The 18401-nt window shown below is 62.0% G+C and overlaps 1 protein-coding gene across 1 annotated transcript; it reads right to left on the bottom strand.

Moving 5' to 3' along the window:
- Window positions 1-530: 530 nt before the first annotated feature.
- PEAR1 (platelet endothelial aggregation receptor 1) lies at window positions 531-14970 on the bottom strand. Its single transcript, XM_054711540.1, has 24 exons — window positions 14935-14970; window positions 12839-12959; window positions 11110-11290; window positions 10303-10407; window positions 9975-10075; window positions 9146-9238; window positions 8572-8815; window positions 7755-7875; window positions 7469-7605; window positions 7177-7386; window positions 6727-6901; window positions 6506-6626; window positions 5645-5808; window positions 5451-5553; window positions 5166-5312; window positions 4858-4983; window positions 3231-3359; window positions 3000-3128; window positions 2619-2831; window positions 2311-2399; window positions 2115-2226; window positions 1883-1957; window positions 1522-1782; window positions 531-1016 (listed from the first exon to the last, which is right to left on the bottom strand). Exons 3-24 carry the CDS (start codon window positions 11223-11225, stop codon window positions 865-867), a joined length of 3123 nt encoding a protein of 1040 aa, XP_054567515.1. The 5' UTR covers window positions 11226-11290; window positions 12839-12959; window positions 14935-14970; the 3' UTR covers window positions 531-864.
- Between the last annotated feature and the right edge of the window lie 3431 nt (window positions 14971-18401).

Here is an 18401-nt window from a genome sequence, read left to right as displayed (position 1 = left end):
GCCCTTAAAGAGAGGAGCTTCCCAGAGCAGGGGATTGAAAGCAAACAGAGGTTCACAGGTAAGTGGGGGAGAAGAGCATTCAGGACGTGGTGTGAAGTCCCTGCGGCAGTAAGAAGTATGGCTGATAGGAGGACTGGAAGCCGGTGTTACTGAGGCAGAGCGGCAGCGAACACAGTTGAGGGTGAGGCTGAAGACACAGGATGAGGCCAGCAGAGCCTTTCCTTCAGACCTTTGGCAGTTTTGACTCTGCCAGGAACAAGGGGGCAGCATGAAGACTCTCAGACAGGGGCCGCCTCATCAGCTTGCATTTGGAGCAGCTGGCTGGCAGGGGTTCTAAGTGAACGCAGGGGGCCAGTTAGGAGACTATTGCTAGTTAACTGGTTTGGGGCTGCCCTCTCTACTAAATGGTGAGAGCCATAGGAGAGGGCCTATCCCTGGTACCCCTCTGAAAACACCCCCCCCACACACACACACACACGCAAAAGCTCACACATGCACACATACACAGAGCCCAGCCTGGAGTGCAGAGAAAAGGTGCTCAATATACGTTTTTTACATCAATATGAAATCAGAGTTACCAGCAATGTCCAACCCACCAGCTTCTGTACACAGGCCTGGCAGCCTTGGGGAGCAGAGGGCTGGGGAAAGGGAATGCAGGCTTCCTGCCAGCCAGCGTCCCAGTGTGGGAGCGGGAGCCAGGCTCCCACCTCTCCATTCACTTCCTCTATTACATTTGTTCACGAACACGTTCATGGTCACGGCCTGCCAGGCCTCTCCCTGCTCCCGGCAGGGTTCAGCCGGCTCTGTCCCCAACCTTGGGCAGCAAGAACAGGTGTGCTGGCCTCTGCACACCATCTTGGCCCCTCAAGGGTCCCGGTGCTGAAGTGGGGGGGATGGGGGATGCCGTACAGGAGGCAAATCATAGTGTCCAGGGATGTGGCTGTTCTTGGGCGAGTCATAGTGGCCGGGGGTCGGGCCGAGAGACTGGGGGTGCTGGGAGCCCACGGAGTCCGGGTCTGGAGACAGAGAAGGGACAGAATGAGGAGGAGGTGGCTCCTCCCCTTCTTACTCCTCTCCCCTCTCCAGCCTCTTCTGCCCAAAGCAGAGCTGGGGCCTGGCTATAGGGCTGTTTGTGCAGCTTCTCAGCTGCCAGTCGGGGAGGCCACCTTGACCTGCCCACCTCACAGGCTATGAGGACACTTTGTCACCTGCCCATGCAGCCCCCGTGCTCACCCCCTGCCTGGTTCCCCACTTTTCTGGGACCAACTCCACACGCCAGGTGCTATACAACCACCATTTCAATCCTCAGCCCGGTGAGGTGGGTTCCACCGCTCAGGCTCTCAGCAGCAATGTGATTCCCAACATCATGCCTGGTCTGGGCCCAAGTCAGACCCCCAAGGCCCTGCTCTTGCTGCCACAGCATGCCACCCCCATATTCTCTTTCTCTGTCCCTTTCTCCCTCCCTTGACCCTTCTCCCTTCCACCTCTCCAGCCCCTGCCCCAGCGGAGAAGGAGGCTCACCATGGGGCAGAGCAGTAGGCTGCTCATAGGTACCACTGTCTCGCTGCGGCTGCGGCTGTGGCTGGGGGTATCGCGGCCTCTGGCTGGCCGGAAGCTGAGGAGGCTGCCTGTGGGGAGACCCTGAGGGAGGGCCTTTCATTTCCACGTAGCTGCTCTCCCGGGGGCCCCCTAGCAGGCTGGGCAGGTCCCGGATGGTGGCATAGGGGTTCTCACTGCTCAGGGAAGCCATACTGGCCCCCAGCCCGTCTTCAGAGATGGGTCCTGAGGATGGGGGAAAGAATGCAGGCTCAGGGGAGGCAGTGGCTCCTAAACAAACTCCAGTGCAGCCCCCTCACTCACTCCCCAACCCCCGTGCTCATACCTTTACCGTAGAACGGGCCTGGGCCATTACTGTTGCCGTAGCTACAGCTGTAGCTTCGGTCCAAGTGGCTGCTACCTGAGGAGGAGGAAGCAACACGCAGTCAAACTCCTGGGCTCAGCCTCCGCTAACACTGGTGCCCAGAACCCCTCCTGCTGAGGCGCACGCTCAGACGGAGCAGGACGCTGGGCTGCACACCCCGCCCTCACCAGAGGCCTGGCGTCTAGGCTCCTACCCCTGTCCAGGTGCTTCCAGTCAGCAGGCAGCGTGGTGTGGTTATCCGGCCCATGGGCTCCACCTGGCCGCTCAGGGGCCTGCAGGCTGGCAAAGAGCTGATTGCCTGGAACCTGATGGGGGAGGAGCAGGGATGGAGCTTTCCAGAGAAGCAGGTGTTTACCATCTCCCCACAGTGCACCCTCCCCAGCACTGACCTTGTTGGGGGGTGGAGGGTTAGGTGAGCACTGTGATAGGGTGTGGTAGCTGGGGTTTGAGTAGTAGTGACTGTAGCTCAGAGGGATATCTGCAAGAACAGACACGGGCGCAGGGTGAACCCCAAGCCGGAGACAGGCCTGGGCCCAGGAGTGCTATTCTGACCCCGGAGATCAGGACTCAGCGCCCCCTGCCTTCCCTTCCTCCTCCAGCTCCTCACTTCCCATCTTCCAGGTCCAGGGAGAGACCCGGGAGCCCTGTGCCTATGAGCCAGCTACTTGGATGTGTCCCCTGCCCCCTGCATGCTCACCTGGCATGACGTACTCAGAGCCATCCAGTCGCCCGCTGCTGTAGGCCACTGCCAGGTGTTGGTGCTGCTTGCCTTTTTGCCAACGGCGGTAGCCGATGAACAATGCCACCAGGGCCACCACCAGGGACCCCAGCACTGCGATGCCAATCACGGCCCCCAGTGAGTTATAGGGCACTGGAAAGGTAGGCATCATGGTGAAGGGCTCCTGGCTTCCTAGTGGGTAGGGCAGGCTTTCAGAACAGTGTCTTGGCTGTGCTGGTGAGCTTGGGGGACATGCATGGGAGAGACTCCTAGGTGAGGGGCCAAGATCCTGGCAGAGACCCGGGCAGGCGCCCATGTCCTCGTTCCCTGGGGATATTCAAGGCCTAGAGGAGAACTCACCGATCCTGCAGGGGGCACCACTGTGCCCTGGAGGACACACACAGGCCCCCGTCTCCGGGTGGCACCTCTCTCCAAAACCACATTGGCACGGTTGGGAGCAATTGGCACCAAACATCCCTGGAGAACAGCCTAGGAGGGAGCCAAGGAGGTAGGCGGGGGTCAGAGGTTGCCAGGACACTGGGCTAGGGCTGACTTGGGCGCAGGGGCATGGAGCTCCGCTTCTGTTGGTACCTTCCAAGCAGAGGTGTCCGGTCCAGCCTGGGGGGCAAAAGCAGCTCCCATCCTGGGGGTGGCAGGTCCCGCCATGGTGACACTGGCAGGGCTGGGCACAGCCGTCTCCCCAGCGTCCTGGAGGGCATGCTGCGGAGACAAGGTGCGCCTGCCTGGTGTGCCAGCCCCGCCCTCCTCCGCTCGCACCAGATGAATTCTGGGCCCCAACGACACTGCAATCCTCCCCGCAGCGTGGGTCTCTCTCCCCAGGGACACCAAGGCTTTGAACAGTGTCTACACTCGGATGACTCACACCTGCAGACCGGCAGGCCCATGTGCCCAGCTGCCTCCTTAACGTCTGCACGTGGCTGTCTGATGGCCATTCAGAACAGCGTGGCCGGGCCAGGCGGCCAGAGCCGTCCAAACTACCCTGCACTGTGTAGCTCTAGACTTTAAAAAAAAAAACCTGTTTTTTAATGTGACAAAATACCTTCACGCTGTTTAAGGTATGATTTTTGTGTCTCTGATACTAGCAAGTAATCTAATAGTAGTTATTACTGAATTCCATGGCAAAGCTCTTCACCAGGATAACTTTTCTCTATCTGCCTGACAGTGAGCTTCCATCCAGCCTGTTTCATAGCAATAGCTTCTCATTTCCCTTTTCAAAACCTATCTCACTTGGTTGTTTTGCATTAATCTTTTCCATGATGTTTTTCATATATTTACTAGAGGCCCAATGCACGAAATTCTTGCAAGAGTAGGCCTTCCTTCTCCTGACTGCACCGGCTTCCCTCTGGCACCCGGGACCCAGGCTTCCCTTCGGCCCCCAGCAGGCACCTGGGCCCCCGGGCTTCCCCAAAGAGGGGCTGGACAGAAGCCGCTGGTTCTCAGGAGGCCCTGCCCACCCGCAGCAGCCTGCTGGTTGGTCGCGGCAGCTTGATTCGGCCCTCGCAGCCTCCACGGCTTGCCTCAGCCCTTGCAGCCCCAGCTTCGTCCAGAAGGTTGTCTTCCAGACGTCTGGAAGGACATCCGGAAGGTTATTCAGCTGTCTGGTCTAATTAGCATATCATGCTTTCATTATTATAGATGTGAGAAAGAACCAATTAATTAATTAATTAAGAAGCTGAGCTTGTGGCCCGGCCGGTGTAGCTCAATGGTTGTGCATTGACCCAGGAATCAAGAGGCCATTCAGTTCGATCCCAGTCAGGGCACATGCCCGGGTTGCAGGCTTGATGCCCAGTGGGGGGTGTGCAGGAGGCAGCTGATCGATGATGTTTCTCTCATTGATGTTTCTATCTCTCTATCCTTCTCCCTTCCTCTCTCTCTAAAAGATCAATAAAAAAACGTATTTATTTATTTTTTTTAAATCGAGCTTATGGCTTCCCTCACCCCCTTCCCTGTACTGCTCGTCCTAGGTCTCCCACGGAGAAGGACAGGGAGCTGTTTCCCCTGACCTGTTCATTGCTGCATCCTCAGCACCGGAACGGAGGTGATGCTCCATCAGTTTTTGTGTACATTGTTTACATAACTAACTGACTCGAGGTGGGTCCAGAGGCTTTTATACCCAGGAGCAGGGGAACAGAAGCCGCTGGTTCTCAGCCCACCCTCCGGCATGCACATGCTCTCAGACACACGAGCCACCACGTACCTTGAGAACAGTCTGAGCCAGTCCAGCCGGCCAGGCAGTAGCAGGTTCCATTGGAGGGGTGGCAGGAGGAGTGGTTGGCACACTTGCAGGGCACACAGCGTTTGCCATAGCGGCCGGGCTGGCAGGCTGGGAGAGAAGGGCTCCTGGTGATGGGAGGCCAACAGCCCTTGATCCCACTATCTCCCTCCCTCCTTCCCACGGGCCCAAAGATCGGAATCAGTGGGAGAAAACAAGATGGGCGGAGTGGAAGGCTTCTGACAGACACTGCGCCACACTGCTGACAGGTGGGAGGAGGGAGGGAGCCTCACGTCTCTGGCAGGAGGGACCTCGGAATCCAGGTACACACACACAACTGCCGTTCTCGGGGATGCAGGTGCCCCCATTCTTGCAGGCGCAGGTGTTGCTACAGTTGGCTCCCCAGAAGCCCTCCGGGCAGGGCAGGTGGCAGCGGGCACCTGCGGGAGAGAGGAATAGGGTGAGCCTGGCCTGCCCTACCCCTTCCATAAGGGTTCTTCTGGACACATTTCTCAGAGTCTACTGGTATACCCCCAACTCCTCAATGGGCCTGGGGCCTGGTCACCCAGAATGCTCACCTGTCCAGCCAGCCTGGCACTGGCACTGCCCATGAACAGGGTCACAGCCATCAGAGTGGTCACAGTCACAGCGATGGGCACAGCCTTCACCAAACTTCCCCTTCTTGGAGAGGGAGTGGAGGGGAGGGCAGACAGTCAGCTGAGGGATGCCATGCCCCTCCTCCCCCCAGGCAGGCAGGCTGTTGGGCACTTACCGGACAGGGGAGCTGGCAGTGGACCCCGTGCCACCCAGGGGTGCAGGTACAGGCTCCGGTTTGGGGGCTGCAGGCTGCCTCATGGGCACACTGGCAGCTGGCATTGCAACTGAACCCCCAGGTTCCAGGCGGGCAGGGCACAGAGCAGTTACCACGCTGCCAACCTAGAAGAGAGGCTTGCAGGTAGGCATGGGGACCCAGCTCCTCTCCCGCGTGAGCACACACTGAGCATCGACTGTGCCAGGCTCTGTGCTATGAGTTGGGGGTGAAGTAGGGGTGCTCGTGGTCCCTTACAAGAGACGAGCATATAAACTGTTCGATGTGGAACAAAAGGCGAAGTGACTGCCAGCCACGCACCACCCCGTCCTGGGTCTTGGATGCCTCTTCTGCAAAATGAAGGGGGTCGGCAGCAAACCCAATGCTTACAGAGGCCCCAACAGGTAACTAAGTGAATTCTCCCATCATGTGTAAGAGTCGGGAAGAGTGAGAACTGGAGATGGAGGTTTGTAAACATACTAGAGAGCTAGCCTGTGTCAGAACGCAGCCTACAGACCGCCGCCTACAGACCGCCACCCTCACCCCTGCAGATCTGGGAGGCCCTGCCTGGCGCTGCCCCTCCGTGGTTATGTATCGCTGAGGGCGAACAGGGTTCACCAAAGAGGGGCCTTCTGGGCTGGGCCTGTAAGGATGAGCGGGATTTCTGCAGTTGAAGAAAAATGAAGTGGAGATTCCAGGAAGGAAGAAGCCTGGCCACTTTCCCACGGTCCAGCTGCTGCCCAGCAGCTCCGCCCTTACCCTGCCGCCTCCCTTCTCTCCGTGGCCCCGCCCCCCGCCCGCCCCTCCCGGGACGCACCCCATTACCTTCCTTGCAGATGCAAGCGCCGTCGATAGGGGAGCAGGCGATGGCATTCTCGCAGGAGCAGCGAGAGGAGCAGTTGGCTCCATAGGTGTCAGGCGGACAGAGGCTAGCGCAGTGCGGGCCCTGGAGGCAGCGGGAGGGCGGACCAGTGAGCGGCGGCTCCTCCGCTCCTCCCGCCCCCGCCTCCGCCTCCCCCGGGTCCAGTCCGCGGCGCGCGCCTCACCGTGTAGCCGGGCGCGCACCGGCAGAGGCCGCTGTCGGGCTGGCAGAGGCCGCCGTGCAGGCAGAGGCAGTGCTCCCGGCAGCCGGGCCCGTGCGTGTCCCGCGGGCAGCTCTCGTTGCAGTGAAGGCCGGCCCAGCCCGGCTGGCACGAGCACTCCCCGCTCATCGGGTGGCAGCTGCGGGCGAGGCCGGTGGTGCGCTCTGAGCCGGGGCCTCGGGCCAACCCAGACCCCTTTGCGGGGAGACAGCCCACGATGCCGAGGGAGGGGGCCACAAGGAAGGCTCGGTGCTGTTCCGAGAGCGCCCCGCTACCCCGTCCCAAGGCCCCTCTTTTCCCTTCTGTGACATCCATCCCGCCCGTGGATATGCCCCGGATAGGCCCCAGGTGGCTTCGGCACGGAAGGCCTCGCCCACCGGCCGCCTGAGTCCTTGGCCAGGTCCCCAGGCCCACCTGAGGCTGTGCTCGGGGTCGCAGGTGCAGGGCAGCTGGCAGCTGAGGCCGTAGAAGCCCTCGGGGCAGAGGCGCTCGGTGCAGCGGTCCCCGGTGAAGCCGTGTTCGCACAGGCACGCGCCGTTGGGGAAGCAGCGGGCGCCGGGGGCGCAGTCGCACGTCTCCGCACAGTCCTGTCCGAAGTGGCCCACGGGGCACTCCTCTCGGCACCTGGGCGCCCAGCTGAGTGAGCCTGGCCACGTCCCCCCGGCTGGCCCGTCCCCACCGCTCCCGCCCTCCCGATGCCACTCACCTCTCCCCCGTGTAGCCAGGAGCACAGCTGCACTGCCCTGTCACCGGGTCGCAGAGACCCCCGTTGTGACAGCGACACTCCTGGGAGCAGCTGGGCCCGTGGAAGCCCTGGGCGCAGGGCAGCGTACAGATGGCGCCCTGTGGAGTGAGAGGTTGACAGACGCCCCGGCACGGGGTCTCCCCCTTGAATACCCCCACACCAAGACCCCTCACACCGCTCCAGGGCCCACGAGCCACCCGCTTCACGTACACCCTCCCCGAGCCCTCTCAGGCCCCACCCTTCATACCATCCAGCCAGGCGGGCAGCTGCAGGAGCCTCGGGAGGCCTCGAAGACGCCCCCGTTGTGGCAAGGAGAGGTGCTGGGGCAGAGGAGGCCAGCAGTGTCCCGGAGGCAGGACACCTCACAGCTGCGGGCAGAGCAGGTGAGTCAGTGTGGGTCAGTGTGAGCAAGCAGGACTTGCCTCCCCTGTGCCCTACGGCCTGACTTCAGGGCTCAGTGAGCACACTCCCCCCCCCCCGCCCCGCCCACCACCCCCTTGTAGGGGACTCAGGCATCAGAAAGCAAAACTTTCCAGGACTGGCAATGGCGGGGACATCGCACCCCCAGGAGCGGCAGAGTGGAGGCCCCAGACACCCGGTCCGCCTCCACCTCGGCTCGTGCTGTTCCTTCCGGGGGAGCCTCTTCCTGCGTGGAGGTCTCAGCTCCGGAGCCCCTCCACGCAGCCGGGCCGCGGTTCCCACCTCGTGAACCTTCTGCTTCCTGGGCCCCCCAGCTCTCCCTGTACCCGGCCTTGCCACGGGGCTCCCTGTCTCGGCCCCACTTTATGACATGCTTTCACACACATGCTCTCTCATGTCCTCTTCCCAGGAACCTTCCCAGGAGGATAACGCTGCTGCCGCTGCACAGACAGGAATCAAGCTCACAAAGTCAATGACTTTATCAAGGTCACTCAGCCAGGGAGCGGCAGCGCAGGCACTCGGATCTCGGCCTCTTGGTGCCACCCCTCCCTTTGGAACCCGCCGGAGTTCCCGCATACGCCCCTGTGTGCCAGAGTGGTCCTGTGCCTGTGACCCCATTAGTGTGCTTGCCCCCCACGACGCACCTGGGCCCCGTTCTGTCCGGGGGGCAGAAGCAGGCTCCAGTCTGGGGGTCGCAGGGTGCCCCGCGGCAGTTGCAGGAGAGCTGGCAGGCAGGGCCGTAACGGCCAGGGGAGCAGGGCTGAAGGCAGTGGGGGGGCTGCAGACCAGAGGGGCAGGAGCAGGCCCCACTCTTGGGGTCACAGGAGCTGCTGTTGCCACAGCTGCAGGGCTTGTCACACTGTGGTCCCCACACTCCCGGGGGACAGTCTGTGAGATGAGGAGGGTGGAAGAGGTTACCAGGGGTCTCACCTCCCCTCCCCCGAGCCTCCAGTTAATCCCTGTCCCTGTCTCCCATCCCCCACATACGCCACGTCTGGCGTGGCCCAAACCCTACCACATCCCCGGCAAAGGCAGCGGAGAGCAGCGGTCGCCAACCGGTGGTCCGCGGAGCCCTGGTGGTCCGTGAGGTCTGAAAGGTTGGCGACCGCTGGCGTAGAGCACATCCCAAAGGGGCTAGGGGGGTACCTGCCCGGGGTGCTGGCACCTGTGCCTGGCTCGGAGGGCGTGCCCGAGGCCCTGCAGTCGGCCGCCACTCACCACTGGAGCAGTCGTCACCGCGCCAGGCTTGCACACACTGGCACTGATTGGGTGCCACACAGCGGCCGTGGACACACTCCTGGACGCAGAGTGCTGGGGCAGAGACGGGGGAGTGGGAAGAGGCTTGCAAGCCTGCCCTCACCCACCTTCATACTCTGTCTCCCTCCCACACCAGGGCCCGGGGCTCTCTAAGCAGCACTCTGCCTCTAACACGCAGAAAGGCTGAGGGCCAAGACCTCAGGATTCCGGGCTCCCGGCCCCTTCCTGGGAAATCCTCGAGGCACCCTGAGACAACGGGGAGAGGGTCCTCAGGTAGCACCTAGACACGGATGCTGTCCAGAGACTGGGGTCCAGGGTAGGTCAGGCCTGGCAGGGGCTGATGACGGGCCAGAGGTGAGGCGAGGAGCGAGAGGCACAGCAGGCCCCAGTCTGGGGGCCTCAGGGTGTTGGGGGGGGGGGGGGGAGCGGCGACAGGAGAGACTGAACAGCAACAAGTCAGACAGAGAGACAGGGGCAGGAAGAGACAGAGACAGAGACAGACGCAGACATGACCCCTCCCCACCCCCCCCACACACACACACAGTGAGAGACACAGGCAGACGGCAGACAGAGGGAGAGCCAGGAAGACGGGAGGCAGGACAGACTGCGGAGGGGCATGAGGAGGGCGGGGACACGGGGTCAGCTAGTGTCAGACGTGGGCATCTGTGACCCTAGGGACAACGCCAGGTGAGCGGGAGGAGGGGGGCCCCACCCTGGTGGGTGCAGGGAAGGCCTAGAGAGGGTGGGCTCAGCCCCTCCCGTCCCACGCCCCGCCCCGCCCAGGACTCACGGACGCAGGCCCCGCGGCTCTCGTAGAAGCCCTGGCAGCACTTCAGGCGCTTCCGGTGGTCCATCTTCACCACCTGGCGGTAGACAGTCCTGTAGACAACCCTGGGGAGGCCCGGAAGGGCCGTCAGTCTCCCTGCTGAGGCCCAGCACCCCCCACCCCCCCAATACAGAGCAGCACTGTGGGAGGCCTGGGGCCTGTCCAACACCCTGGGCTGGGAGAGCGCGGACCACCCCACCCCTTGAGGGACGGGAGGCCAGATGCTTCCTCCAAACCCTCAAGGTTCCGAGGAAAGAATGAGGGTGTGTAGGAGCAGGGGCAGGGCACTCACGTGGGCTTAGGGCAGGTGTGGGGGCTCAGCCAGGGCTGACTGCAGGTCTCCGAGGGGAGCAGGCTGAAAGGGCGGGAGTGGGACTCCTTGGTGGTGGTGGTGAAGCTGCAAGACAGGAAGGGGCCAGGGGCCCAGGGCAGGAGAGGCCTGAGCTGGCACCGGGGCCATGAGAAGCAGGGGTGTGAAGCTTGGCCACAGGCGGGGATCACCACCCCAACATTTGGGCTTGCTCCCCCAAACCCAGAATGAACCCACATCCTGCCCTCCAATCTGAAGGGGTCCTCCCAGAATTAGAATATTCCTGGAACCCCCTTCCCCCACATCAGAGCCCCTTCTCCCCCGATGGGACCAGAGCTGGCAATTTTTCCTTCCTCCTCTTCCCGTGCAGGGAGAGGGAGCGAGAGCCCACTTGTGGGTTGCAGCATTTCTGGCCAAATCCTGCCCTAGGCCTTGTTTCCCAGCCCTGTCCTTTATGCACCCCCCGCCTCCGGCCGGCCCCCCTGCTTGCCCCCCGCACAGAAGATGGCTCCCACTCTGTGCCCTGTCCTGCAGCCAGACTCCCACCCAGACCAAGGGACTGGGATAAAGAAAGGACAGACAGGGTCCGAGCTGGGATGGAGACTGAGACAAGGTCAGAGATGGGGCGAGAGTCAGAGGCAGCCATGGAGGGGAGGAGAGCGCAGAGCCGAAACAGGCCGGAGGTGAGGGCTGGAGAGAGGGCGGGAGGCCAGGGAAGAGGGGCCCTAGTGGGGAGAATGGGGAGCTGGGGGCTTGGAGCCCTCAAGGTACAGCAGGGGCCCCTCTCACCTTTCCCAGAAGCTGCAGGTATTGGGGTCATTGGGGTTGAGGGTTCCAGCCAGCCCCAGGCCCAGGGCCAGAAGGAGGGAGCGCAGAGGTGGCGACATGGCGGAGGCCTGCGACATGACGTGGCCGTGAGGGGCCCCCGCAGCCACAGCCTAGGCTCCGAGGACCCGGTCTCTGCGGAGGCCTGAGCAGGTGGCAGAAGAGAACAGGCCGCTGCCATCCTCCTCTGCCCCCTGCTCCCTGGCCCAGCTCCCAGGTCTCCTTCCTGACTGGGTGGTGTACCCAGTACTCACACCGCCTCCCCTGCCTCGCCGTCCTCCCTCGACTCTTCACCTTGAGTTCTCACCGTCAAGGTCTAGCCCCAAGTGCCACCCTTGCATCTCTGCTCTGCTCCTCGACCCCCACTAGCAGACTGCCCCACCCACCCCTTCTGGAGCCCCGGCACCCCCCACACACACACCCACACCCCCACACACCACTGTTCCAGTGCCTATTTCCTGATCCTGCCTTTTCTCTCCGAATCTGCAGCCCCAGCCCAGCCCTACCCAGGGCTCTTCGATGTTTACACCCAGATTCGAAACTAGAGCCAATGGGAGCAAGTTACGAGGGAAGCCCACCCGGGCTCAGTTGGAGGAAGAACTTCCTAACAGCCAAAGCAGTTCGGTAATGGAATCAGCAGCCTCGGGGGTGAGCTCCCCATCACTGGATGTGTGCAGGCAGAGGCCAAACCTCCCTGATGTGGTTGCAGGCGTCCTGCTCTATGGGACGAAGGAGGTAGGCTGGGTCCAGGTGACCTTGAAGGAGGCCCCCCCACCCTCTGGTGTGTTGGCACCGCTCCTGTGGTGCTCATCTCGCAGCTCCTGACGTCATGTAAGTAGCTTGAGATCAGGCATGGGGGGTTATTTACACCATGGAAATCGGCAAACACACGCCAGGCCAGCCGCACGCAAACACACACCAAGTCAGTTAAACACTTGCCAGCTCATCACTGCGCCCAACTCCACGAGCTATCACCCGAGGGGGCCCCCATCCTGGCCTCGGGTTTAACGAAAGCACCCACCTCCCTCGGGTCACCCATCAGCCATCTGGAAGTGGACTCCTCTCCATCTCCTCCACCCCTAGCCTCACCCAGTGGGTGGGAAGCCGGTCAGGACTCAGAGGAAGCCTGTTCTGGGAGGCTGAGCTCCTGAGTGGCCGCCCCCGCGGCTGGTTTCAGATTCCATGTTTAATGTTCCCAAAACTCGCCCCGGTTCCTGCTCTACACCTCCCGGAGGCGCTCACATCTGCTTATGATTTGGGAGCAGAGAGGTCGGCTGCTGGCCCCTTGTACCCCTGAGTATCTCTGGAATGCTCAGTGCCTGGCCCCTCACATGCCCCCCACCCACACACTCCCAGGGGCCCCAGAGCTGCTCCCAGCTCCAGTCAGGGCGGCCCTCCTTCCCGCCTGACTTACCCGTCTCACCGGAAGCAGAGACCCCACAGGAATCCCTCTCAGCCAAGGGCGGCACCTCTCCTCCCAGGTGGCCTCCCTCCCACGGACAATCTTTACTCATGCCCTCTGGCCCTGCAGAACAGCAGGCCCCCCCCCCCCCCCCCCCCCCCCCCCCCCCCCCCCCCCCCCGCCTCTGACTAGCTGTCCCATCACAGCTCCCTGCAGGCACATCTCCACCTCTGGCTTTTGTGCTTCCTCCCCCGAGGCCTCAGGGCCACTAACTCACTACAAGTAGCTCACCAGGCCCCTGCCGCATCCGGAACTCAGGTGAGCCCAGCAACGTGTTGTGTTGTGTGTTGTCGGCAACGTGGCCTCCAGGCCAGAGAGTGTCCTGGGGACCCTGGTGCTCAGGATATGGAGCCTGGAAACAGGAAGTGGAGATGAGATAGAATGTGTATTTGGGGGAGGGCAGCAGGGAGTGGGGTCACTCCATCTTCCCACTGCCCTCAACTCAGGTGGGATGTGGGGGATCCCTCTTTCCAGTGGCTTGTCTCCCAAGCTGAGCACTGCGGCTCACTCTGAGTGGGTGCGGGGACTCGGCCTGTCCTCCGGGACCAGTAGTGTCCTTCAGATCCCATAGCCTGTCCCCATGCACCACCCCACAGCCTCCCACACATGCTGCCATCCCCCTCCCAAACAGAGCTGGCTCCTTCCCCCAACCTCCCCAAGCTACGCCCTCTGCCCCTGCCCTGCTCTAGCCACCTCCCCAGGCCCAGTGCCTACCCCCAGGGCTCGCCCTGTCTGCTCCCAGCTGACCTCCTACTTCTCCCTCCTGTGCTCAGCAGCCAGGGCCATGGGCAGGCCCCCCAGCCCTCCACACATCACCCTGCCCACATTCCACTCTTGCTGAGCCCTCACGGTGGCCCTGGCAGGGGGCCCTGTCCTCAGGCTGGAGCTCCATCTGTCTGGATCCTGGACCATCCCTGGGTAAGCCTCACCTCCAACCACACCAGGACCCCAGGCTTCCCCTGTCTGTTAGAGGCCCCAGTGAGGTGGGAAAACCTGCAGCAGGAAGGATCTGGAGCAGGAAGGACAGCGGAGGAGGAGGGGCCATGCAGATTGGGCTCCTGCCCACAGAAAGTCCTTCTTCCATTCACATCAGCCCCTCCCACCGTCAGCCCCTCCCACCTCCCCTCCTCCCACCACCAATCCCTCCCACCTCCCCTCCTCCCACCTCCCCTCCTCCCACCAGCCTCCAGAGGAGTTGGTTCTCCAGGGCTCTGAGAGGCCTGGAGGAGGGCAGGGAGCGTGAGGGTAGCTGGGCTCGCATGGCCAGAAGGCTCTGTTGGCCAAAGGGCCTCATGGTAGGATGGGAGTTCAGAGGAAGTGTCAGCTACTTGGTAGTGGGGCTGGAAGCCAGGGTGCGGTCTGGGAGACCAGTGGGTAGTCAGCAGGGAGGGGGGAGATGGGATGGGGAGCCTGGAAGGGAGGGGACGGGTTTGGCCTAACCTGCCTCAGCCCCTGAGGAGGGTGCACAGGCCTGACCAGGAGCCCAGCGCCCCAGCCTGGCCTCCAGGGCTTGCTCCCTTTGGAGCGTTTTGTTCCTGAGGGGCAAGGGCGCCTGAGGCCCTGGTCCATTCTCTCCCAGCCCCTCCGGTCCCAGCAGCACTGGGCCCATGTGATTGCATGAGCCCCTCAAGGGGGTTAAATCAGACAACGACTGGCACCCCATTCCACCCCAGGGGCCCTCAACTCATTCACTGAGATGTACCCCCAGGATCCCCCACTGCTCCTTCCCAAGCAGAAGGCCCCTCCCCCCTGCCTAATCCCCTTCCTCCACTGTTTCTCTGGTTTGAGGCACCCAGACCCCTTCCCTCACAGGAATGATGATGTGGGCCCACACATGGGCTACGGTGTTGAGTAGGGCAGGTGCTGAGTGATTAACACGGCTCCTCGTAGTTAAAGCTTCTATCAGCCCATTGTGGTGGGTATTATTACTCATTTCACAGATAAGGAACCACAGGCACAAAGAGGGTGAGTCAGTCACTTGCCCAAAGCCACACCGCCAGGAGCATCAGGGCTGCGGTCCCAGTCTCTTCGGAGCCCAGGCAGGAATCCCAGGGGCTTTGTCTCTCTTTTTTAACAGCCTCAGTTATGGGGAGCGGAGAAGCCCGGCGGGGCGAAGGGGATGGGGGCTGCAGCAAGAACATGATCAGAGGCGTGGGAACGGGGATGTGTTTACAGTCAAGAATGAGCTGACACTTCTCTCTCCTCCACCTCGAGATGCAAAGCAGCTGGGCTCCCGGCCAGGCCTCCAGGCCCCAGTCCTGTCTGAGCAGCCCCAGCATCCCTGCCCTCTCTACCCCCAAACCCACACCGAGCCCAACCCAGCTCACCCTCCCCGGCTCTTCTCCAAGCTCAGCCTGATTTTCTCCAGTGGGGAGCCCACCAGCTCCCCTTCCTTGTGCCACAGCCCCTGCTAGGAGGAGGGGAATGCGTCGAGGCCCCTGGGGGAGTTCCCAGCAGACAGAAGATCCATTTCTACAGAAAGCACACAGCAAGCGCGGGGCTGACGGAGTAGGCCAGCGAGAGGACCTTCCACACCGTCCCTCCCCGCTTCCCTCTCTGGGAAGTGGTGCAGCAAAGGATGCCCTCTGAGCTCTGCATCTCCGCCCACCCCACTCGAGCCTGGGTTCGAACCCCGTCTATAACATGGGGAGGACAAGAGTACTTCCTTGGTAGGGCTGTTGGGCAGACAAAAGTCTGAGTTAGTACAGATAGTGCACGGAGAGCCCATATATAATGAGCTCGGTTAGCGCTAGCTGCCTCAGCCCTGCACCCACCCACGCCCCTTGGCACTGCCATACCCTTCGAGTATTAATTCCAGGAAAAGCTGTGTGTTTTTCTGGAGAACCCCCAGGATGATCAGGAATAGGAATAGGGCCTTAGATGCTGACAGGGAGAGAACTGGGGATGGGGGGAGCCTGCCCTGATCCCCCAGACCTAACCCCCAGAACAACAGGCTGACCACCAGATACGTCTTCAAGCCAAAGGCGCTGACAGCAGGTTGCCTAGATTCTGCTTCCCCAGCCCTCAGCCTGAAAACCACCTCCCCCTCCTTGCTTGGTTCCGCCGGCCCCTCCTCTCTCTCTCTCTCTCTCTCTCTCTCTCTCTCTCTCTCTCTCTCTCTCTGTGTGTGTGTGTGTGTGTGTCCCCTCCCCATCTTGGAGTCCAAAGGTTCTATACTCACAAGCTGTCACACACGATGTGACCTCAGGCGACAGTGGAGCCCTGTGAGCCTCCATTTCCCCGTCTGTAAAGTGGGGGAATCCACTCTCATCTCCCAGGGCTCAGTGAGGGCTTCCTTCCCGCTTCCCGGTCCCTCTCTTACTGCCTCCCTCCCCGCTCTCCTATACCAAGGCTGCCATGCACGTTGTGCAGCATGCTCACGGCACTGGGCAATCTGCCTTCAGTGTGAGGCGGGAGCTGAGCCAGCGCGATCCGCTCCCTCAGCCATGTGCCCAGCTTGGTGCCCTGCCTTGCATCTCTTGCCTCTCTGTCTCCCTCCCAGGCTCTGAGTCTGTTTCTCTGCCCTTTCCTAACTTACCTTGGCCATGGAGACAGGACCCCTCAGTCCTGTCCACTCCGCGAGATCCCAGTCTGAAGACTCCCCCTTCCTCCCACATAGGGATGCGCTCCGGCCCAGCTCTACACGCCACACAGCGCACGCATATCCATGCTTGCACATGCAAGCTCAGAGCCCCTCCTATGTCCAGCCAAGCCGGGCCTCCGGCACAACAGGCATGTCTGCCGGATGGAGGGACAGGAAGCCTGCATGTTCATGTTCGTGCCAGAGGCGGGGCGGGGAGGGGGCAGGGGTGAGGGGCTGGCCTTGTGCTCTCTGTGGCTCAGGAAACAGAAGCTAGAGGGTCCTCCGTCCGACCTGTTTACTCATCAGGAAATAGGGAAACTGCAGGGATCTGATTCACCAAACACCTCCACGCCTACTGGAGGTTGGCGCCGGTGCCAGGCCCCACCCTCGCCACCACCCGTGGGTGCGAGCGACTGCTATCCCCGCTTCACGGATGACTTGCCCAAGGACTGATGGTTGTCAGAGGCAACTGCAGGACCAACCTCCCCTCGAAAAGCCAAAGCAGTGGGTGGAGAGGAACACAGGCCGGGGAGCCGCGCTTTCCAGTGGAAAACTCCCCTCTGGCCCACCGCCAGTGGGTGCTCATCGCCACCCCCAGGTACCCTCAGAGAGCGCAGCTCCGCTCTGGCCACCGCCCCTCTTCACGCCCTCTGCGGCCCACACCACCGGAGAGGGCTCCAAGGGGTGAGCCCACCACATGTCCAGCCTCTGGCCCCTGCCCTGTGCTCCCGTCACACTGCCCAGCCGCTGCCCCACAGGCCTCTCATTGCACAGCCGCCTCTGCCCAGGCCACCCCTGAAATGCCCAGGTCCTACCATCCTTCCGGCCGGCCTCCCCCAGGATGCCCCTTCCGTGGCTCCAGACCTCACCCATCCCTGCCTGCCCTCATCACCACGGCCCCCCCAACCCCCAGTCCAGTCCCCCTGCCCCAAGGAGACCTGGCTGTTCTCCCCCGCCCCCAATTCTTGGCTAAGGCCAGCTCCAAACTGGACATGGGTCCATACTTCCCGAGACCCCCGCCAAAGCCTTGGTACCGGTACCCCTCCTCTGGGGGCAGGTGGGCCTATCCCAGGCCAACCCAGAAGTTCACAGCCCCTGGAACACCTAGAGGCTGATGGGCCGAGCAGGAGATGAGACCCCACTTGTGACTGCTGGTTTGTGAGCCTGGGACCCCCCTCCAATCTAATTCCTCTCCGAGGCTCCGTTAGTGCATCATCGACCGCCCCCTGGATGTCCCCTCCCATCCCACAGTCGTTCTGTTTTTGTGACGGAGTGTCTTCCCCCTTGGAGCTGGGAGGCGCCAGGGTCCTCTCCACCTTCCTCTCCACCGCATCCCCAGCACCACCAGCACCTACACACACGCACCCAGGGTGCTGGCACCGGCCGGCTGTAACCACACGTTTCACCCTGACGAGCCCCGGAATCCTCCCTTCCCCGGGAGGACTCGGTCTTCCTGTGTGGGCAATGGGAGCGAGGGAGAGGTGTTGGGAGGCTGTGGCTTCTCCCTGGCGCACCAGGCGGCGGCACGAGGCCCTCCAGACACAGCCTTGGCCAGACCAGGGAGGGTGGAATTTCAGAAAGAACTTCCTTTGTTACAAAGTGAAAGGCAGCTCCAGACCTGACCCCTTGCCCTCCAGCAGGAATTCCTCAGGGCTGGCCTCCAAGTTCCGATGGGATGAGTGCTCCTCAGTCAGCACCGAGTCACCTGGGAGGAGGAAGTGTCCCCTCCAGCCCAGGGGCAATGCCCCCCCACACTGTCCAGCCACACCGCCTCCGCCTCCAAAATAGAGGGACGAGGCTCCAGATGCCACGGCTTTGAGGGTGGGGGGACAGAGGCAGGAGAGGGGACCCAGGAGGCCTTCAGGCCCACCCACATGCTGTTCCTCTCTGGAGACCTCCATCTTGCCACCTGTGGGGGCGGTAATACCAATCACCATCGCCTGTTACATGTAGATTGCGGGCTAGGTCCTTGCTTTTCATCCTCTCAGCCATCCTAGAGAGTAGGTGCACTTTGCCTCCCGTGTTGTAGACGAAGACATACTCCAGGAAGCTAAGGCGTTTGTCCCAGGTCAGAAAGCCGGGTCACTGGGTTGGGGCCAGCCTGTGCCGCCCCGTCGAGGTCCTTCTCTCCCTGTGGTTTCTTTTGGGTCTTCTGTCGCTCTGCCTTTCCTCTGTCTCCCCCTCCTTGCTCTTCCTCTAGGTCTCTGCTCT

This window comes from Eptesicus fuscus, chromosome 22, assembly GCF_027574615.1.
Source record: "Eptesicus fuscus isolate TK198812 chromosome 22, DD_ASM_mEF_20220401, whole genome shotgun sequence".
NCBI classification, from domain to species: domain Eukaryota; kingdom Metazoa; phylum Chordata; class Mammalia; order Chiroptera; family Vespertilionidae; genus Eptesicus; species Eptesicus fuscus.
The sequence above is the reverse complement of the archived record's forward strand: the minus strand, read 5'-3'. Positions and strand labels throughout refer to the sequence as shown.

Excerpts from the sequence above, each read along its gene's own strand:
- PEAR1 (XM_054711540.1), bottom strand. The coding sequence starts at position 11,225 with ATGTCGCAGGCCTCCGCCATGTCGCCACCTCTGCGCTCCCTCCTTCTG. Across the intron at positions 2,832-2,999 it reads TGGTGCCCCCTGCAGGATCG|GAAGCCAGGAGCCCTTCACC; the intron begins GTGAGTTCTCCT and ends CCTACCCACTAG. Across the intron at positions 1,017-1,521 it reads GCCTACTGCTCTGCCCCATG|ACCCGGACTCCGTGGGCTCC; the intron begins GTGAGCCTCCTT and ends CTCTGTCTCCAG.